Genomic DNA, 22,211 nt, shown 5'->3' on the forward strand with positions numbered 1-22,211 from the left:
CAGTTTGGGCTACATTGATTTTTGTCTGTGGACCCTTACCTTTGATCAGTTCTGGAAATCATTCTTGCCCATGTCCTCCCTCCTGTACTGCATCTCCTCTGTTCTCATGTGCAATCTCCCACTCTCCCAAGTCCGGGACTGGTCGGACTTTGTGGGCCTTGCCTTCCCATCTTCCCTCTCATTCATCTTCTTGTCTCTCTGTGTGGTGGGCTCCCTCTTTTCGTAAGCTTTCTCTTCCAATATTCTAGCTTTTTCATTAGCTTTATGAAGATTCTGATTGTTTTGTGACCTGTGATTACAGCGAATATCGGCTTACTCTTAATCTGAAAACACACACACACATGCGTACAAATTGATGATACTTTCCTTCAGAGAGGATTTACATTTGCTACTCTAGCGAAGCACAGGATCATATGAGGTTGGGGCCATTCTCATCTTCATTTAATCTAGAAATCTCATATTTGGCTCTACCCACCCAGTCCCAACTACCAGTTCCATTTCCCCCAAAAGCAACCCTGCCTTTTGAGTAGTCTCACCAGTCTTTGCTCTCTTCTTAGGTTCTCTTTCTCACACACACACACCTCCATATGATAGTTTCCATTAATTGCTGCAACTCCAACAATGCAACAGTAAATTTGTTTTATGAACAGTCTAGCCATTGGGACACCTGGGTGGCTTAGTTCATTGAGTACTGTCTCTTGATCTCAGCTCAGGTCTTGATCTCAGGGTCATGAGTTCAATCCCTGCATTGCGCTCCACATTGAGCATGGAGCCTACCTTAAAAAAAAAAAAAATCTAGTCATTCCCCAGAAAGGGCACGTTGCAGAGGGTGTGGTCTGCAATAGAGCCCAAAGTGGAAATACCTGTGGGAGAATTCTTTCTTGGCCATCTTTATGACCTCTTGCTGGCTCCTCTTTCCTCTCCCCTCTTCCACCTCTCCTTTTTCTTCTTCCCAGATCTCCTCTGTCCCCTCTTAATTTCCAGACTTCTCTGCACCCCTCTGTGAAGTCTTTTCACTCCTGTGCAGAGCAGCTCAGCTCCCCTCGGCTTCCAAGTGCACCGCTGGGCCTACTTCTGCAGGCGGGTACCGATCTGACGCTGGCTGTCACAGCATCTGCCAGTTGTGGTTGTAAACAGCACTTTTCCCTCCACTCTGTAATCTGCATTCACTGAGTGCATACAGGCTGCGTGCCCGGGTCCTCACGCTGTCGGGAGCTCTGCGGAGGGGTTATTTTCAGTATGAATTCATGTCATTAGTCATGTGTTGTCTTTTGAGGTATGTTGTGTAGGAGAAGCACCATGTTAAAAGCTGACATTAAGCAATGTGTAATAGGCTCAGAAGCATTAGAATTATCAGTGTGTTTAAAGAAATATGGAAAAGGGTGGGCTGAGTAATTGAGTTTGTTCATGAGGTTTTTTTTTTTTAATATTTTATTTATTTATTTGACACAGAGAGAGGGAGAGATAGGGAGAGAGGGAACACAAGCAGGAGGAGTAGGAGAGGGAGAAGCAGGCTTCCCACTGAGTGGGGAGCCCAATGCAGGGCTCGATCCCAGGACCCTGGGGTCATAACCTGAGCTAAAGGCCAACGCTTAATGACTGAGCCACGCAGGTGCCCCACATTTTATTTTTTTGAATATTTATTTATTTATTTATATATTTGAGAGAAAGCACAAGCACAGGGAGGGGCAGAGGGAGAAGGAGGAGCAAACTCCCCACTGAGCAGGGAGCCAGACCCCAAGATCATGACCTGAGCCAAAGCCAGACACTTAACTGAGCCACCCAGCTGGTCTGTTATTTCCTTTTCTGAGAGTGAAGCATCCGTAATATAGTTTCAAGTTTGTAGTTAGCCTTTTACACCCATATTTCTTCAGAAACAGAAACTAGAATGAATAATTTGTCTGTTTTTAGTGTACCTGATCACACTTCAGAAAAAAACTTTTTCTTTTATAAAAAGTTTTACTCAGATAACTCTAATTGGGGAAAATCTTTTTATATATCTTTAACAGAAAGCATAAAAGCAGATCTAATTTCATTTAGTGGATAAAAACTTATTTTGTGCCTCTTTTGTGCCAGGCACTGGTCTAGGCTCTGGGGGTAAGTGGGAAACAAAACAAAGCCAAGTTCCTTAATCTGGAGCTTTTGTCTTAGTAAGGAGACAGACATTTGGCCATGGACACAGAAAATGCTACAAAGCACTGATGGGTGCTAAGCAGAGTAGATGGAGGGAGGGTGCTCTTTGTGCGTGGGTGTGTGTCGGGGGTTGCTGTCAGGGAAAGCCTCACTGACCTGGGTGAGGTGAGGAGTAAGCCATGTGAGAGCACACATGGCTCTGGAGTGGACTGTATTTGCAATATTTAAAGATATTTTATTTTTTAATTAAAGTTTTAATTAAATTTAATTAAAATAAATTTATCTATTTAAAGATATAAAAGATAAACCTTACTTATCATTAGACTAAACCTGTTTTTATTTTTCTTTAAGATCTTATTTATTTGACGGGCGCCTGGGTGGCTCAGTGGGTTAAGCCGCTGCCTTCGGCTCAGGTCATGATCTCGGGGTCCTGGGATCGAGTCCCGCATCGGGCTCTCTGCTCAGCAGGGAGCCTGCTTCCCTCTCTCTCTCTCTGCCTGCCTCTCCATCTACTTGTGATTTCTCTCTGTCAAATAAATAAATAAAATCTTTAAAAAAAAAAAAAGATCTTATTTATTTGAGAGAGGGAATGAGAGCATGGGCGGGGGGAGGGCCAGAGGGAGAGGGAGAAGCGAACTCCCCACTGAGCAGGGAGCCCCACGGGAATCAGTCTTGGGACTCGGGGCTCATGACCTAAGCCGAAGGCAGATGCTTAACTGATGGAGCCACCCAGGCACCCCTAGACTAGACCTGTTCTTGTCAATACTTCTATTTTTCAGGTATCCGAGATGTTTCTAAGTGGAGTGAGAAAACAAGAAAACCTCTCGAAACCTTATATGGCTATGACTACTTTGCCAAAACCTGTGAGAAGTGGGTGGATGGCATAAATCAATTCAAACATCTCCCAGATGGTAGGTTATGTGAACTGTTTAGCTGTCCCTTTGCTTGCATTCCTCCCCTGGTGTTCCAGAATTCCCTGGCGATGAGTGCCCTCAGCCACTGTCCTTTCACGCTGATGTGCCAACAGAGGATGCCAGCGATCGTGCACCATACACGCTCTTGTGCAGTAAATCTGCCTTAGCAATGCTGTACATACAGCATACACACCTGCTCCATGTATCAGGGTTCACGGTGGGAAGTCTTAAATAGCAGACAGTTCCTTTCTCCTTCTGATCCTTTGTGTGTGTGATGACAGACATTCTCCAGAAGCCTCAAATAGCATTTGTTTCTTTCTAATTCTGGAGTGGGTCGTCAGAAAACAAACATGCTGTCCTGTGTACTACATTTTTTTTTTCACATTTAGGCCCATTACCCTGCTGTATCCTCTGTTCCCAGGACAAAAAAGAAGGGCCTTTGTGTCATGACCTTCAGCCCCTGCAGAATTAGCCTGAGGAAGAACGTTCAGTTTATTCCCCACCTTCAGAACTCGGTTATGTGACTGTAACTCCCTGTCTTCGGCTGAAAAATAGCAGGAAGAACTGACATCATTTAAGAGAAATTCTGAAGTAAAGTGTTTTTCAGTAGTTTTACAGTGCTTACCTCTCACTCTTCTATTTTAACTGCTGAAAGAAAAGCGGGGGAACTAAGATCGAATCTGGGAGCACATTGGTGACAAAATGGCGACTGCTGAAGGATCAGTTTGATCTATTAGGTAATCATTTCCAGAGTGAGTCACCTATCAAAACTTTCACAATGAAAAGGACATTTGGAAATGTTACTTTTCTGGTTCAAGCAAATATATCCTGTTCCAGGGCAGTACCCAACCGTGGAAACAGGTCTTTGAAAAATGTGTCTCCCTCAGCTCTTAAAACAAAAAAAAATGCCATAAAAAATGTCTAAGACAATCCTCCATTAAAGAAGGCAAATTTTGGAAATGTAACCTTTTATGCTTTCCTGACTGGGGAGCGGAAGGGGTAGGAAGACTCAAGGGTAGAAGCAGAATTAAATCAGCAGCTCAAAAATATGTCCTATGTTTGTTAAAATTTAAAGTGTCCCTTCTGCAAAAGAGCCTGTTAAGAGTATGAGAAGACAAGCCACAGACTGGGGAAAATATTGGCAAAAGACATGTCTGAGGAAGCACTGTTATCCAAATGGACACAGACTCTTAAAACTGAACAGTGAGAAAAGAACCTCATTAAAAGACGAGCCAAATAATAAGATCCCAGTACTCACCTGTTAGAATGTCCAGAACAGAAGTTTCAGGGATGAGAAGACATTCTGTGATCCTACAGTGATGGCTACATGTCACTACACCCTTGGTTGCACAGAATGTGCAACCACCAGGAGTGAAACCCAACATAAACTCCAAACTCTGGGGGACAATGACGTGTCTGTCCATGCAGGTTCATCAGTTGTAAAAATGTCCCACTCCGGTGGGAGGTGTTGATCCTGGGGAAGCCTGTGCATGTGGGGAGCTGGGAGACAGGGGAGATCCCTAAACCCTCCACTCAATTATGCTGTAAACCTGAAATTTAAAAAAAATCAAATACAGTTTTTTTTAAAAAAGAAAGAGAGGGAAATATGTCAAAACATAGAGGAGTTAGCGGTGTATAGCAGCAAGTCTGTGAATAAACTATTTCTCTCCCCTGCACACATTGATAGGAGGCCTTTTTTTCATAATTGTTTGAAATTATTCTTGCAGCATTCTTGGATACTTGGTTTAGTGTAGGGGTTAAGGAGTCAGACAGGCCTGGGTGTGAGGTCTGGCCTCACCGCTTGGTTGCTGTCAGAGTGACGGGCAGACTCCTCAGCGTCTCCAAGCTGCCGTTCCCTGTCTGTGAACCGAAGAAGCTAAGAACTACCCCGTAAGGTGCTGTGAGGACCAAATGGGCTTCTGCACATTCAGCTGTGGTGCCCTACCAAGTACAGGGTCAGCGCTTGATGAAAGGTTATTAGGACCCTTATTATAAAAGTACTGGGCCTGCCAATAGTTGTACAGACCCGGTGAGCTAAAGCAGGTGAGGCCGTGTTTCGTGAACATCAAAGCACATGAACAGTGTCTGACCCGTAGTGCTCAGCGATGAGTGCTCTCGCCGTCCTCTGAGCATGCGGTTAGCAGGTGTGTGTCATCCCAGAGACAGAAGAGGGCAGCTTCTGAGTCCTAGAGAAGTGTTTCTCAGGCCAACCCATCATCTTCTCATTCAGCTGGCAGTGCCCCCTGCCCCAGCCACTGAGGGGGAGGGACAGGCCAGGTGCCTGGGCAGCACCCCAGTGAGCTGGCTCCCAGCTTTCTCAGGGCCCCAGTGACCCCCGGGAGGAGGCAGAGGAGGAAGGAGCTCCCTTTATGGAGTACCTGCCCGCTGCCCAGAACTGTAGATAAGACATCTCTTTTTGACCTCACGGCCACTGCAGAGAACTAGAATTATCCCTTCTTTGCCCGGGGGGAGGCTGAAACTCATCCCTGAGGAACCACCAAGATTTCCCAGCCAGGACACAGCAAGATGGACCAGAGCCGGGTTGTTCCTCATCTGCCTTAGAAATGTTGTTACAAATGGAGAGGGGGGTCCTATCGTCCCCAGAGTTGGTCAGTCAGGAACATATGGAGGCAGGAGGAATGAAGAGAAGCCCATTTGCTCTGTGTAAATTATAACTTCCCAGGAGGTACAGAAGCTCCGAGGGCTGGCTGGAGCCTCAAGGACCACTTAGAGCATTATTTAAAGGGAAAGCTTTTTTTTTTTTTTTTTCTTTTTTAAGATTTTATTTATTTATTTGACAGAGATCACAAGTAGGCAGAGAGGCAGGCAGAGAGAGAAGGGAAGCAGGATCCCTGCTGAGCAGAGAGCCTGATACAGGACTTGATCCCAGGACCCCGAGATCATGACCTGAGCCGAAGGCAGAGGCTTAACCCACTGAGCCACCCAGTTGCCCCTCAAGGGAAAGCTTTTCAGATGCCAAGCATCTGCCTTCTTTTTGCAAACTGGGATCTACTCTCCATAATATAAAGAGTTGTGGGATTTTTTGTTTGTTTATTTTCCTGTCTTGCATGCATTATGCATATAATCAGGCAAAACTTGTTTACTAGCAGAGCTTTCCAAGGGGGTTGGGGGGGGAGAAACCCAGCAGAGAACCAGAAAAGGAGGCCCACAGATTGGGAGAGCTAGAAGACCCCTCAGACCCTGTCTAATGCAGACCACCTCTTTTAGGGACGGGGCACCAAGGTCCAGAGGGAGGATGGATGAGCCCTGGCTCTCTGCTGCTCCTCTGACTCCCCTCACGGGATGGTCACAGGGAAGCAGAGTCTCAGTGCTGTTTGTCTTGCAGGGAATATCTGTGGGCACTTGCTGCCGCTGGTTCAGTGCCCCACCTTGATCGTGCACGGGGAGAAGGATCCGCTGGTCCCACGGTTCCACGCCGACTTCATACACAAGCACGTGAGAGGGTCGCGGTAAGTGTGGTCCCTGCCCCAGAGCTCTGCCTAGAACCTGAGGATGTGCATGCATGGAGGGAGCTGTGGAAGGAAAGGAGACCTTTGGGGTGGGGATTTTTTTTTTAAAGATTTTATTTATTCATGAGAGACAGAATGAGCAAGCACAGAAGCAGGGGGAGCAGCAGGAGGGAGAAGCAGTCTCCCCGCTGAGCAAGGAGCCTGATAAGGTGCTGGATCCCAGGACCCAGCAAGCACGACCTCACCCAAAGGCAGACGCTTAACCAACTGAGCCACACAGGTGCCCCCAGGTTGGGGGTTTTTAAGGTCCCCCCCTTCCCAGTTTCCCAAAATCAGTAAATAATATTGTTCTGTTTAGGGTTCCAGGAAAACACAAGGGCACAAGAAGCCAGGATCTGTGGGTAACCGGAAACAAAAGGAAAGGAATTCTTAAATGAACCTCTTACAGTTTCTAGGAAGACAAATGTGCTAATAGGTACTAAATTCTATAACACTGCAGACAGTTTAGATTTCTAGCTATCAGTGTTAACAGTTTTATATAATTTGGGGATTTTCAGATGGGTTTATCATTATAAAAGTACTATCTACCAAGGAAAGAAAATGTGTAAAATCGAAAGAAGAAAACAAATTGCCTGCTGCTTGCCACTCATTTAAATAATTCTGCTATTAGCATTTTTTAAAGATTCTATTTATTTGAGAGAGAGCCCACAAGCGAGGGTTAGGGGGCAGAATGAAAAGCAGACTTCCTGCTGAGCAGGGAGCCTGGGATCAGAACCTGAGCAAAAGTCAGACCCAGGTGCCCCCTGCTATTAGCAATTTCAATGTGGTTCTACTTTCTAGTATTTTTTAAGCATAAATATAATTCTATTCTGTATTCAACTCTGAATCCTGCTATTTTCCACTTAAAAATATGTTGTAAACGTCTCGTGTTTTTTCATCCTTAAATATGTACACATCAGATGGGAAGCCTGTATTCAGAATCACAAAACACCAACATATACCAAGCCATGCTGGTGGCTGACTCGATTAGACAGCAGATACCTGGTACTTGCTCTTTGCGTTCTTGTTTCTGCCAACCAGCCTTGGACACTGACGAAGCTTATTATACATGTCAGCAGAAATTCTGGTCTTCAGTCCCGTGCATTTTTGTGTGGAACAGAAATTTGTATTTGAAATACTTTGGCAGATGCAGGACCAGCTTTTGCTGGTACTTATATAGAGACGAAAATTTAAAGTTGAATAAATTTGGTATTTCCTTTCCATGCAGTGGATGCATACCCTGAAGGAGAAAGTGAAGTGTGACCAGGGGATAGTGACCTGCTTTTTTTTTTTTTTTTTTTAAGCCAAACATGCCAGAGGATCAACACCCAAGTGAGCCTTTCCAAGGGGGTGTATCAGTTCCAGGGATACTGTCATTATTCTGGCCATCTTTAGAATTCTATGGAATTCTTTTGAAATTGGCTTTATTAATGACTTAAGAAAATCCTCTTTCCCTCCCTCCCTCCTTTTCTTCCTCTCTGCCTCCCTCCTTTTCCCCTTTCCCTCCATGAGCTGATTTCTGATGCCCACCTTGGGCCAGCACTGCCTATCCCTGTCCTGAGAGCTCACACAGTCTGATAGGGAAACCAGACTCAGAAAACAGTTCCACTACTGCTTTGTTTTGTTTTTTAAATTCCAATGTAGTTAACATACAGTGTTATATTAGTTCCGGGTATACAGTATAGTGACTCAACAATTATATATGTTACTCAGGGCTGATCATGATTAAGTGTCCCCTTCATCCCCATCACCTGTTTCGCCCATCCCCCCACCTGCCCTCTGCTAACCATCCGTTTTTTCTCTATAGTTAAGAGTCTGCTTCTTGGTTTGTCTCTTTTTTCCCCTCTTTGCTTGTTTCTTAAATTCCACATATGAGTGAGATACTGTGGTATTTGTCTTTCTTTGACAGACTGATTTCACTTAGCATTATCCATTTACAAATGACAGGATTTCGGGGTTTTTTTTTTTAATGGTTGAGTAACATTCCTCTGTGTACAATATCTAACTACACTTCACAACAAACTTACGAAAAAAATGTAGTCCCCATATATAGATGAGAAAATCAAGATTGAGATAACTAATCTTCCAAGGTTGCATAGCTAGTAAATGACAAATCCTAGATGTTTTTACCTCCTAATATAGCACTTTCCCCCCACAGTGCAGCTGCCTCTCATAAACATACTTGTATTTTCATACGATGTTAAGATGCCTGGATTATATACTTGCTGACCTGGTTAATTGTCTTCTAGTTTCAGAAATGACAGGTTTTTGCACACTGACGCTCATGATAAATGCAGTGTGTTCTTTTAGAGAGCCAGATTCAATAAAAGTCAGTCTGCAAGGAAGTTTAATTTAGGAATTCTGTTCCAAACCCATCTCCTAGCAACAGAATACATCAATATAGGGAAAAAAAAATAGCCCCTTCCCGTTCAGATGTTAATTATTTCAGGAGACTATTTGGTGGAAGATCATTTTCTTAGAGCAGGAGCCTTTGGAACAAATGAGTGGAAGGTGAAGTGCTGTTGGCAATGATTGTCTTAAACTGGCTTGCATTTTACACCTGCTGCCTTCCTCTGCTAAAATGGGCCAGAACCCACCTAGAACATAGGTGGTTTTTTTCGGACCCCAGAAGAAGGAGGTAGATGCCTTGAACACCAAAGTCCTCCTGAGATTCAGTACCACAGGTCACATGACAATAGGAAAGCAAGGTAGAATGGCAAGTTTTCAATGACCTGGGTATTTCATTACCTCACCAGGTACATTTATAATTAAACTTAAGGATACGGTCTATCCCTTCAAAGATTCTACCAACAAATAGATAATCACATATGAGACCAATGCCTTTCTCTCCTGAGAAGGAGGGTGGGGTTGTTCAGGCCTGCCGAACAGGCCTGGGTTAATTTGTCTCTCTTTTTTCTCTTTGTGAGGAACAATGGTAGAGTCTCTTGGACAGAAGAGGCCTTCACAATCATTCAAGTTCAGTGGTTTTAAAGTTTGCTTTTAGGCAGATGAGCCCTTCCTCCTAACAAACTCTTATGTAGAAGTCCAAGACATAACATACAAAATAAGAGCTACTCTGATTAGAGCTGGGGTTGGGGGGTGCACCCCTACCCCTCTGATTCCAGCTCCTGTGCCTTCTCTGCTCATCCGGCGCTCCCTCCTAGACTGCAAAGCCCTGACGCTGCCCTCCACCTCCTTGGCTAGCTGCCTGCTTCTGGGGCACCATCTCGCGTTCAGAGGATTTGCATTGAGCTGAGGCTGACAACCAGGAGACCCTTTGGGGTTGCAGCAGACAAGCCTCGGGAGGTCGTGGGGCTGAGTCAGCTCAGAAGACGATGTGACTTCACAGCTGGCCAAGCCACATGTGTGTCACTTTGTGTATGGGTCAACAAGTGCCACTGTAATAAATATCAGCCGTTGAGAGGCTTAAACAGTAAAAATGTATTTCCTCTCTCAGTTCTAGAGGCTCTAAGTCTGAGATCGAGGTATCAGCGGGCTAATTTCTGCTTAGGCTTCTTTCCTTGGCTTATAAATAGTCCTCTTCTTATAAGGACACCAGTGCCATTGGATTAGGTCCCACCCATATGATCTCATTAGTCACCTCTCCAAAGATCTTATATCCAAATAAGGTCACACTCTGGGGTGCTGGGAGTTAGGACTTCAACATATGGATTTGCGGGACATGAAATTCAGTGCATGAGCCTGTGTTTCTATGGAGGTGCTCAGATCTCAGGAATGAGAGGACCACAGAGACCAGGACCCAGTTCTAGACCCAGCTGCAAATGACCAGCACCATGCCCGGAACCTCTGTCCACAGCCCTCCCCTCCCCTCAACCCCTCCCCCCTAACCCCAGCCATTGCCCAGCCAAGTGCACTCATCCCTCCAGTAGCCACTCAGATGTATCCTCCTGCAGTTACTCATCGTTTGGAGACCTCACGGTCCTCTTTAACAGTTGTGAGCATATGAATTTAATTTTCCTCCTATTGAGCATGTCAACACTGGTCCCAGGATGTGGTTTAGTGCATTTTAAAGTGCTTAGTACATTTTGAAAGAAAGAGAACATGAGAGGCACACAGAGGCCATTGACCGGTGACTCAGCTCCAAAAAGTGTGGTGTGGTGTCCAGCTTCATGCTCTGGGGCCCGGGCCAGAAAGCCAGATCAGGTGGGAAAGAATAAGGGGTAAAGTCCACGTGTGCAAAGACTTGGTGCCAAGGGTTCAGTTGAACTAACAGGAGCAGTGGGAAATGGAGTCTCGCCTGGAGAGCTGGCTTGGCCCATTGGGATCCTGAGCGGCGTTCGCAGTGGGGTTAAGAGCACGGGCAGGAACTCCGATAGCCCTGGGTTTGAGTGCTGTCGCTGTCCCTAAGTGTGCTCTTCAGCAGTGTGCATGTATTTCTGTACTTCTGTTTCCGTGTGTGTAAGATGGGGATGATACCTACCATTTCAGAATATTTTGTAGATTTAGTAAAAGGTCAGTACACGGTAGCTGCCACTGGGGCGGGTGCAGGTGATCTGGGGTCCCAGGAGGCAGCTGGGCTGTTGCCTGATAGGAGGTCAGTGGCAAGCTGCTCTCTGACCTGACTTCCAGACCGTTGTCAGGATAGCTGTGTGTGGGGGGGGGGGGGGGGGGTATTAGTGTTCTCCAGAGAAACAGAACCAATAGAATATACACGACAGACACATATACACACGGGGTTGATTTATTTTACGGAATAAGGAATTGGCTCATGCAGTTATGGAGGCTGAGAAGTTCGAGATCTTCAGTGGGCCAGCTGGAACATTAGCAAGCTGGGGTCCCAAGAGAGCCAATGGTGCAGTTCCAGCGTCACCGAAGGCCTGAGAACCGGGGAGAGCCAGTGTTTCTGTGTCTTTTTCTCTACCTCTCCCCATCCCTTCGCCCGCCCAGGACTGCTGTAGTTCCTCATCCCTAGCTGCTTGCTGCTTCCCTTCAAGGTTGAAGGGAAAGCAGTCAGCTCAAGACCTCACTTTCGGGGGCACCTGGATGGCTCAGTGGGTTAAAGCCTCTGCCACTTGGGTCATGATCCCAGGGTCTTGGGATCGAGCCCCGCATCGGGCTCTCTGCTCAGCAGGAAGCCTGCTTCCCTTCCTCTCTCTCTGCCTGCCTCTCTGCCTACTTGTGATCTGTCTGTCAAATAAAGAAATAATTAAAAAAAAAAAAAAAAGAAAAGAAAAAGACCTCACTTTCCGCCAGGTAATAGGACAGAGACCAAACAGGATTAGCCTTGTCCTTACAAAGCTGAGTCCTGAGTACTTTAGAGAAAGTGGGGTCTCCTCCTTTCTGGACAAATCTTACCCAGGACATTTGTAAAACCTCTCTTGAGAATCTTCCACTTGGAGTGGATTATTTCAGCCAAACATAAATAAATTATGATCCCAAATCAGAGCATTTCATACATCCAGAATTAAAATCATTATGAGGATTTTTGTATATTGTAAAGTGTTAACTCAAATAGAATAACCAAATAATAAAAAAAAAAAAAAACAATTTATTGCTCACTGTGTGCCCAGAGATCCCGTACATTGTGCTTTATGTGCATTTTATCACTTTGTCCGGAATAACCCTGTGGGGTTAGAAGCTATTTCTTGTCCCCCTTTTTCCAGACGAGAAAGTATAACTTAGGGAGATGAAATAACTTGCCAGCCTGAATCCCACATTGATCAGATTGGACATGTCCTGACCCCATACAGGCCATACCTTTAACCCTGTGGTACAACCTCCAGTTACATTCTGCTGTGACTCCAAGCTCTCAGTCTAGTTGGAAGGCCCCAGCGTGGCCCCTGCCATCCCACAGGTTTGGCAAGGCTTGCTTCTCTGTATGCGAGTTAAAAGCATCAATCTGGCAGACCAGGACAGCCCAGAGTTGGCCCCTCCTAGATGTGCCATTGCCAGAAAAGCTGCCGCTGAGACAGTTTGGTTTCTTTCTAATGCTTGAGATGTTGGTTGCATTTGAGAGAAGAAACTTCTCAGAAGTCTACTTCCCTTTCCCAGACCTCTGCTGGGCTCTCAGGCTGAGGGGGAGAGCCTGCTGGAGAGGACACAGGCTGGGAAGCTATGATCTACATGCCCTTTTTACCAGCTTGAGGGGGATTGTGGCCTACCCACTAATTACCCTTTCCTTCGATGGGCTTTCTGAAAGGAGCAGAGAATTAAGAATATTTATTTAATTATGTATTTGTTTGTTTGTTTATTTATTTAGAGTGCAACATGTGGGGGAGGGGCAGAGGGAAAAAGGAGAAAGAAAATTCCAAGCAGGCTCTATGCCCAGTGTGGAGCCTGACGCAGGGCTCTATCTCACGACCCTGAGATCATGAGCTGAGCCAAAGTTAAGAGTCGAATGCTTAACCAACTGAGCCACCCAGATGCCCCGAGAATGAAGAGTTAAAAAGGGATGCTGTGGGGCACCTGGGTGGCTCAGTGGTTTAAAGTCTCTGCCTTCAGCTCGGGTCGTGATCCTGGGGTCCTGGGACCAGTCCCGCATAGGCTCTCTGCTCAGCGGGGATCCTGCATCCTCCTCTCTCTCTGCCTGCTTCTCTGCCTACTTGTGATCTCAGTCAAATAAATAAGTAAATCTTAAAAAAAAAAAAAGGGGGGGGGGGGATGCTGTTAGCAACCAGGTCTGGATAGCTTGGAAGGAATGTCTAAAAGTGACCAGGCCTCCCTGTGAGCGACGTGGCTGTCCAGTTGTCACCGTGGAAGAGATCAAGGTACAAAGAACCCACAGCCCACTTTGGTTTGCAACTAAAACAAAAACGCTCACAGACTGGACTAGCAGCTCGATGGGTTCAGATACCACTAGAGTTTTATCACATTGAAAATGAAGGGAAAAAATGCTATGGCACATCACTTAGGGGCTGCTCCTGTCTGTAGCTCCCACAGCTTAATTTGAAAGCTGTCGAGGGTTAGACTGAGGAAGGAAAGGTTGTATGGTGCAGTCACTGTGTTTGTCCTTGGCCACCTCATCTGTAAGGAGCATCCTAGGAGGACCCTTCCCAAGCCCAGATAAAGTGACCATTGAATTTACACTGTAAGGTCAGACACATTTTAGCTCCTCAGAAGATCTAGAATCAAATCTCTTCTTCCAAAGGTGCCAAATGCAGGTAGGAACCTGCCCCCAGGAAATAGGAATTTGTATTTGCCCCCACGGAGGCCCCTACATTTCCAGTTGCACCATGTGTCTGATGGTGGGGGACTTGCTACTACTTTTCCTGGAAAATGCGATTGTTTGAAAGCCACTCTCCATGGAGCATGTGATTAGTTCCTTTTGTTGTTTGGGTGAGAACCTACCTCAGCAGTACATCGCTACATTGCCCTGACAGCTTGTCCAGGGGACTGTTCCCGAAGAGGAACACATGACAGGTTTTAAGTATAGTGAATCTTGTGTCAGACCTAAAGAATGAGGATATACTGAGGACCTTGAAATGACCCCCAAAACATATCAAGAAGAAGAGGAATTTTCTTTATAGCCCCATCCATCCATCCATCCATCCATCCATCCATCCATCTACAGTCCATTGCAATTCTAAATGTAGATGCCTGAAAATGGGCCTCCCATATTTTTAATGAAGAGGACCTAGTTTTTTATTTCCCTAAGACCTAGAGATTACCATAGAAATAGTGCAGATACACTGAGGCTAAAAAGAAGAGATGCACAGCTGGTATCTCACCTTCCTTGTTGGGAATTGAGCAAATTGTAGAAATGGGGTGGGACCTGTGATAGCCAGCTTGGCTACCCACAGAGAGGATGTCCAGCTTTGGTAGGTCAGGGTCCCTCTGCTTCAAAGTTCAGCTTAGCACACATTAGGGGACACAGTTATAGCCTAAACATGTCCTTCTGTGAGCTCTCAGTATCCTTGGCAGTTGCTTATTTTCTGCCTTCTAAAAATGGAGGCCCTTGAGCATCCCGACCAGCTCTGCCCCTTATGTAGGGCAACTGGGATCCTGTCTTTGGGGTTGGTGTGGCTGATCCTTTTTTTTTTCCTGAACAACATAAAAATTGACTTTGGAATGTTCCAGCTGTTATTAATGGCATTATTAGCTTTTCCAAGGGCCTCAGAAAATGCCAGCGATACATCCTTCTTTCAAGTAGATAATCACGTGTCTAGGTACCCCTACCCCACACCCCATGTGGTTGAGTTACAGGGGACCCGACATTGTCCAAGGACAGCTCGAATCCCCCAGCTCCTTGACCCTACAAATCCTCCCTGAAGTTCTTAGAGCTCTCTACCCCCAGTTGTTGAAAGGTATAGTAACCAGCATTTGCCCCAATAGGATCCATTTAATGTCCCATTGTTACTATAGACAAAAAGAGCTTGAACTTGTACCTATACCCTAGAAGCTTTGATGAACACTTTGTTTCTGCACTTTTACAGCCAATAAATAAAACACAGAACTCAAAGAAGACTGCCTATATTCAAGAAATTGCAAACCAGCCACATTTGACCAAAAGCTTATGAAAGAAGTCTTATGAACACAGTGAGGTTTGCCACAAGACATGTTGTGACAGCTGCAGAACAAAGAGTTGCTGAGGCCGGCCCCAGCTGCCCTCATGGGCCCCAGGAACACTTACTTGCCCTTTGTATGTGGCTTCTATTCAGACTTCTTCAATCCTGCAAAAGTGACAGGGTGGTTCTGAACCTTAAATGGCAGGCTGCTGGGAGCTGCAATTTCAGATCTAGGCAGTTGCTTATTTTCACTCTAGGATATCCGAGAAAGCTCACCTGTTACAGTCCAGTGGATTCTGGACATTTCATATTTTTCTTGGCTCTCCAGCCTGCTCTCTTAAAATCAACCTTATTAAAATGGGGTTTCCCCTCTTAGGTAATGACCAGATCACATCCCCTACTCTCAGTCAGATTTAAAGTCAAACCATTTGCTACATGATACAGCTCCAAATTCCAAATACAATGTGTGTGCACTGTTAAGTCAACCCCAATTTGGCTGTAAATGCCCCAAGCAGCTCTTTCCCTCAACATCTATATTCAGGGAAAGTTTATATTGCGTACCTTACCTTTCCTCCCTAGTAGTCATCATGAAAAAAAAAGATCAGGCAGGTTTTTACTTGAGACTTTCACCAAATGTTAGAAAGGTTTAGAGTTTTAAATGATGTGCCATTTAATCACAAACTTTTTTTTTTTTTTTTTTTTTTTTTAGGTTGCATCTGATGCCAGAAGGCAAGCACAACCTGCACCTACGTTTTGCAAATGAATTCAATAAGTTAGCAGAAGACTTCTTGCTGGGAGAACACACCTGAGAACAGCAGGGACCTGGGGATTCCTTACTGTGGGGCTCGAGCCTGTTGTTGCCTTAGAAACACACTCCTGTCCCTCCTAAGCTCACCTGCCTCCCCATGCTTTCTATACCTCCCTGCAAACTGCTCCTGGTCACATAGATATAATGGCATATTAAAATGTTTTCTAGTTCTAAGTGCTACAAAAATTAAAGCTGATTTTTTTAACATTAGAGTTATGAATTTCTACAATTCTGATTCTGATACACTTTCTCTCCAGTGAACCTTAGGTGAAGCCTTTGGAGTATGTAAGACTGTGATTTCAGATCCCTTGACTCTAGAATTATGTTGTCCCTTTCATCTGAGAGGTATTCACTGGTCTTTTTTTTTTTTTAAAGATTTTATTTATTTATTTGACAGAGAGAGATCACAGTAGGCAGAGAGGCAGGCAGAGAGAGAGAGAGGAAGGGAAGCAGGCTCCTGCTGAGCAGAGAGCCTGATGCGGGACTCGATCTCAGGACCCTGAGATCATGACCTCAGCCGAAGGCAGCGGCTTAACCCACTGAGCCACCCAGGCGCCCTCACTGGTCTTTTTACTTCAATTTATCACATTGTCGAAGTAGAGAAACAGAAGAAAGCCCTTGATACTACATTTTCACAAGAGTTGCTGGAACTACAGCAAATAAGGTAGGCAGGTTTGCTCTGTCCTTAAATCTCCATTCACTCAACACATTTCCTGGGTTCCTTTACTTTTCATGTTGGGCCTGTGAAGATGAAAAAATGTGCCTCTTCATCTGTCTTCCCTAAAAGAGCAGAAAGGCTATTAATTAAAAACATTAAAGCAGAAATCCTAGTTTTGTTAAAGTTACTAAACCCAGAAGCATATTTAAGAAGCATTCAGTGGAAGAATAAGAATTGCCTTAAATGAAATTAAAGAGACCACAAAGTTTTGGACACATGCTTTTTTATTAGTATAGATATCTTAGACAATACTGTAATTTTTAGGAGTTCCACATTATTACATCAACAGTGTGAATTTCTGACAGAGCAAAACGGAGCACCATAGTATACAAATAGAAAGACCATGCTTGATTGAGGACAACAGAAGTTCACTAAAGATGCACGATTTATCTGAGAAGTTCTTAAGCCTCATCCTCTCCCTCCTCCTCCTCGAACTCCCCCTGTTCATCGGCCGTGGCGTCCTGGTACTGCTGGTACTCGGACACCAGGTCGTTCATGTTGCTCTCGGCCTCAGTGAACTCCATCTCATCCATGCCCTCGCCCGTGTACCAGTGCAGGAAGGCCTTGCGCCGGAACATGGCCGTGAACTGCTCCGAGATGCGCTTGAACAGCTCCTGGATGGCCGTGCTGTTGCCGATGAAGGTGGCCGACATCTTGAGGCCGCGAGGCGGGATGTCGCACACAGCCGTCTTCACGTTGTTGGGGATCCACTCGACGAAGTAGCTGCTGTTCTTGTTCTGCACGTTGAGCATCTGCTCGTCCACCTCCTTCATGGACATGCGGCCGCGGAAGATGGCGGCCACGGTCAGGTAGCGGCCGTGGCGCGGGTCGCAGGCGGCCATCATGTTCTTGGAGTCGAACATCTGCTGCGTGAGCTCGGGCACCGTGAGCGCGCGGTACTGCTGGCTGCCCCGGCTGGTCAGGGGGGCGAAGCCGGGCATGAAGAAGTGCAGGCGCGGGAAGGGCACCATGTTCACGGCCAGCTTGCGCAGGTCGGCGTTCAGCTGGCCCGGGAAGCGCAGGCAGGTGGTGACGCCGCTCATGGTGGCCGACACCAGGTGGTTGAGGTCTCCGTACGTGGGGGTGGTCAGTTTCAGGGTGCGGAAGCAGATGTCATACAGGGCCTCGTTGTCGATGGAGTAGGTCTCATCCGTGTTCTCCACCAGCTGGTGCACGGACAGGGTAGCGTTGTAGGGCTCGACCACCGTGTCGGACACCTTGGGCGAGGGCATGACGCTGAAGGTGTTCATGATGCGGTCTGGGTACTCCTCCCGGATCTTGCTGATGAGCAGCGTGCCCATCCCGGACCCCGTGCCGCCCCCCAGCGAGTGGGTCAGCTGGAAGCCCTGCAGACAGTCACAGCTCTCTGACTCCTTCCTCACCACGTCCAGGACCGAGTCCACCAGTTCGGCTCCCTCTGTGTAGTGACCCTTTGCCCAGTTGTTTCCTGCACCACTCTGGCCTGCCAGACGGAAAGGAGAATATTAGACACTTAAACATTAGGAATTCTGAATTCTGTCATCTGACCTTAGACGAAAATTTTCTATACATCAATGATCCTCAAAAACGCTGGACATCATAATAAGATAACAAGCAAGTTTGGTTCAGATATGCAGTTATTAACTGATCAACAAGATGGTTTAGCAAAACCCAACTGGGTGTTTTGTTTTGGTTTGAAAGACAGATTGAGCTAGAGAGAGAGCACAAATAGTGGCACAGCGGGAGGAAGAAGCAGACTCCCCGCTGGGCAGGGAGTCCGACTCAGGGCTCAATCCCAGGACCCTGGGATCATGACCTGAGCTGAAGGCAAACGCTTAACCAAGGCATCCCAAAACTGGACTGGTTTTAAAATTAGGAACAGGAATCTTCTGTAAATATTTACATTAGGTACCCTAAATGGGCAAGGGCAAGGGCACATTATGATCCGAAGAGAACATGGGCTCCAAGCCGCTGATCCCACTCTGGTCATAACCTGTGCCTTTGGCCTTTGGCTTCCTGACATGGTTACCTGCGGGCCCTGGTCCTCTGACATCACCAGCAGCCTATCAACCCCTGCAGCAAGGTTAGCCACTGCTCTGTATTCTTCATGGGTCACAGGCTCCTCTGCAGTGGTGGTGGGGGGGGATATGGGCCCTCTGCAGGCTGACACTGTTCCTTGAGCTGCCCAGAGAAGGGGCTGCCCCAGGATTCGGTGGAATCAGGCCAGGACTCAGGGTTCCCTGTGGACACACAGTCTCCACCTTGGCATTCAACCCTAAGAGCGGTGACTCAGTGAGGGAGACTCACTGAGCCAGCTGCCAACTGATCATGACTACATACCGAAGACAAAGTTGTCTGGCCTAAAGATCTGGCCAAATGGCCCAGACCTGACGGAGTCCATGGTGCCCGGCTCCAGGTCCACCAGGATGGCCCGGGGGACGTACTTGTTACCTGTGGGGAACAGAGGCGGACTTAGATGTGCAGCCACAAAGGCATCACAGACAAGGCTGTGCCTATGCGCCTTTTACAGCAGAATCATTAGAGAAAATTCTAGCATCTGACACAAAAGTGAGCAAACAGAGGTGCTTTTCTGCCTCAGAAGAGGGGATAATGGCATGCTTAGTCATGGCCAACATGCAGGAGTCGTGAGGAACTATCTAACGTGTCGTTTTTAGCAGCTGACATTTAAAACGAATGCAAGAAGCATCTCTTTGTCATTTATCTGTTCCTCATCCATTCTGTCTGCCACAGTATGCAAAGCAAGCTTGACTGGGCAAAAAACATTCAAATAATCACCAGCAGCTTCATTGTAGTACACGTTGATTCTCTCCAGCTGCAAGTCACTGTCTCCATGGTAACTGCCAGTGGGGTCGATCCCATGCTCATCACTGATCACCTCCCAAAACTGGGGAGAAAGAAAAAAAAAAAATCACATGATGGGCTGACATCCTAAACCTCAGTAGGGATGGCCCTTCTCTCCCTCTCTTGTCCTTGGAACAGCGGCCACTGTGGTCAGCCAGTGAAGGAGTCCTAGAGCTGCACCCCCCATTCCTCCAGGGGCTGCTGCAGAGGGGCTTGGAAATCCGCAGAGCACTGGCCATAGGATGGCGACAGACTGAAAAGCTGGGAAGGGTGCGGGGGGTGGGCACAGCAGCTGCCCTCCTCCAAAAGCCAAGGATGCTGGGGAGGCCAGCAGCCCCAGGCAGGGTGAATGTCACAAGATCCCAGCTGATGGGTGGGTCCTGGGAGGACCCAGGACCACTTGGACCCCGCCCCTCGACTGCCTCCAGGGATCCAGGTCTCCTGGTGCAAACCCCACCCAGCCCTCCAGGCAGAGCGGTTTTAGACCACTGACATCCACAAAGTCTGCCGCCCCTACCCAGGGGCAGGGGTGGGTGGGGAAGGACAGGTTGGAGCAGTCTGGGATCCCCACCGGGGACAGTGGGTAGAGCTGGGCACGGTGAGGCACAGGCTTCATTGTGAATTAGTAGCAGGAAAGGGGGCGGGGAGGTCGGGGTGGGCAATATGGCGGTTGTGAAAGAGACCACGTCCTTGTCCAGGGGCCCGCCCACACCCCTGCACCAGGCTGGCTCCTGCCTCACCCACTGTGGTCGGCAGTCTCAGCGCCGGGACGTCACCTGCCGCCTCTCAGACAGGAAGCCAGACTCCGACATGATGTCTCATCATGTCGGTGGTGCTCATATTTGGGAAATTATCTAACATCCTCGACTTTGAAACCCAACAAGAAGTCTCTCTACCATGTCACCTCAATGACACTGCATATTTTTCATTCAAACTACAGAGGAAAATGTAAAAATTAAATTCTACATAAGGCCACTGGATTAATATGAGCGCTCTCCCTATCCAAATTCTAGAGAGTAATACACCCAGGGAAATGCCGACTACCTCTCGCATAACGCATGTGTCCGAGGAAATTTCAAAGGGCCTTGATTAAGGCACACACCACTGCGTTGCCGCGCGCATCGTGGCAGGTTGTGTGGTTTCCTGGGCCCCGCCCGGCGGCCCCGCCGAGAATGCGCCACCGGGGCCGGCGAAAGCCGCCGCCACCTCCCCGCAGCCCCTGCTCTGGCCCGCGTCCTGGGGTCCCGCCACCCCCGCCCAGGTCGCACCCTCCGGGCTTGCCTCCCCTTCCCTGGCCCCTGCACGGCGACGCGCCCACCTTGGCGCCGATCTGGTTGCCGCACTGGCCCGCCTGGATGTGCACGATCTCACGCATGGTGCCGGCTGCGGAGGGGGTGGTTGCGCTGGCCCTCGGAGCTGTGCGCGCGGAGCGACCGGCGGACTCCGCAGCAGAGACCAGTCGCCGCCCCCCAGCCCGGCTTTTTATAGCAGGGAAGTCGCCCCTCCCCGGCCTGGCCCGCGTTGACGTAATGGAGGGCGGGGCTGGGGGCGGGGCCGCGCGGACTGCGGCACCACGAGGGGGAGCTGGGGCGCGGTGCGAGGTGCGGGGGCGCTCCGGCCCGAGTCCGCGCCTGTAGGCTCGCGAGAGGGCTCCAGCCCCCGCGTCCAGCCGCGGAGGGCGGTGTCCCGGCCTCCGGCCCCACCAGGCCGGGTCGGCTTGAACCACGGACGCGGCCCCGCCCTTGCACTGACTTCTTCAGTAACACCGCATCCCCACCCACCCTTCCACTCTGGACACCCGAGAGGGGCTGGAATCCTGGGTTCTGGGACGGAGGCGGGGGGCTACCTCCAAAAGGGTCCTCGCCTCCGGGGGGAAGGTGAGACGCAGCCAGGACCCTCTTGGAGTTGGGAGTCTAGAATGGTCAGTGGGCCCTACAGTTGTTCCTTAGGTTTCCTGACTCCCTTGGGCAGGGGTCCTGGACTCCGGGCCACGTTCTCTTTCTGTTCCGGGTGGGAATAGTCTAAATGTGGGGAGGGGGTGGAGGATGGGGGAGGGGGGGCTCCCGGTGACGGCAGATGGGGACTATGTTTGAGGAAAGCGAGGGTGGGGGAGGGGTCAGCTTTTACTTCCACTTGTGAGAAAGATGGTCGGTTTGGAAGATGCTGGATTTGTCTCATGTCTGCTTTGGGCTCTTGGGTCCTTGTAAAGGGCATCTAAATGTGGAAAATGCTGCGTGCCTACCTGTATGTCAGAGAGGACAGAACAGCGGCACTTCAGCCCCGACGTACCCTTACCTTACCTTCAATATGTCACCTAATTCTGAGCAGCACAGTCCCTTCAAAGGCGACTAGACACGTGTAACTACTGAAGACTTGAAATGTGGGTAGTCTGAATTGAGATGTGCTCTCAGTTTAAAACAGTCACTGGATTGCACTGGATTAACTTAACTCAGTTAAAAGGCTGTAAAATACTCCATTACTAATTTTGTATATTGATTACAGATCAAAATAACATTTTGGATATATTTTTAAAATTAATTTCACTGGGGTTTTTTTGTTTTTGTCTTTGTTTTTTACCTTTTTCAATGACTTCTACACTAGTAGTGACTACTGGAAAATTTTGTTACCTGTGTTACTCACATTGTATTTCCATTAAACAAACAGTCCTGCTCTAGAGTATACATAATTACTATCCCAGTTTTGCAGCTCAGAAAAGGAGGCTCAAAGAGCTGACTAGCTACAAAGCTAGTAAGTGAAGGCATCTAGATTCCTTCTACAAAGACAAAGCCCAGGTGAATTTTAAAGGCTTGGTCCCAGTGAGGT

The 22,211-nt window shown here is 47.7% G+C and overlaps 2 protein-coding genes across 5 annotated transcripts in view; one reads left to right on the forward strand and one right to left on the reverse strand.

The window, feature by feature from the left end:
• Positions 1 to 16,039, forward strand: part of BPHL (biphenyl hydrolase like) — a 35,684-nt gene extending 19,645 nt beyond the window's left edge. For 2 of the 4 annotated variants that reach the window (XM_082730905.1, XM_082730907.1), the window contains exons 5-7: positions 2,913 to 3,044; positions 6,394 to 6,517; positions 15,731 to 16,039. In XM_082730905.1, coding sequence (XP_082587031.1) covers positions 2,913 to 3,044; positions 6,394 to 6,517; positions 15,731 to 15,830 — 356 coding nt within the window. In that variant the 3' untranslated portion in view covers positions 15,831 to 16,039. Of the gene's footprint in view, positions 1 to 2,912; positions 3,045 to 6,393; positions 6,518 to 6,875; positions 6,993 to 15,730 lie in introns of all 4 variants that reach the window. The other 2 variants (XM_082730906.1, XM_082730904.1) reach the window with 2 other exon arrangements.
• A 714-nt stretch (positions 16,040 to 16,753) lies between these two features.
• LOC309864923 (tubulin beta-2A chain) lies at positions 16,754 to 20,886 on the reverse strand. The gene is made up of 4 exons (XM_082730884.1): positions 20,707 to 20,886; positions 19,323 to 19,431; positions 18,867 to 18,977; positions 16,754 to 18,009 (listed from the first exon to the last, which is right to left on the reverse strand). Exons 1-4 carry the CDS (start codon positions 20,761 to 20,763, stop codon positions 16,949 to 16,951), a joined length of 1,338 nt encoding a protein of 445 aa, XP_082587010.1. The 5' UTR covers positions 20,764 to 20,886; the 3' UTR covers positions 16,754 to 16,948.
• Between the last annotated feature and the right edge of the window lie 1,325 nt (positions 20,887 to 22,211).

This window comes from Mustela nivalis (assembly GCF_964662115.1).
Source record: "Mustela nivalis genome assembly, chromosome: 5".
NCBI classification, from domain to species: domain Eukaryota; kingdom Metazoa; phylum Chordata; class Mammalia; order Carnivora; family Mustelidae; genus Mustela; species Mustela nivalis.

Bases quoted from the DNA above. Each gene is read 5' to 3' on its own strand.
- LOC309864923 (XM_082730884.1), bottom strand. From the start codon at position 20,763: ATGCGTGAGATCGTGCACATCCAGGCGGGCCAGTGCGGCAACCAGATC. The intron at 19,432-20,706 runs GTGGGCGCGTCG...CTTTCTCCCCAG, and splicing joins GCAACCAGATCGGCGCCAAG to TTTTGGGAGGTGATCAGTGA. The intron at 18,010-18,866 runs GTATGTAGTCAT...TCCGTCTGGCAG, and splicing joins GCCAGACAACTTTGTCTTCG to GCCAGAGTGGTGCAGGAAAC.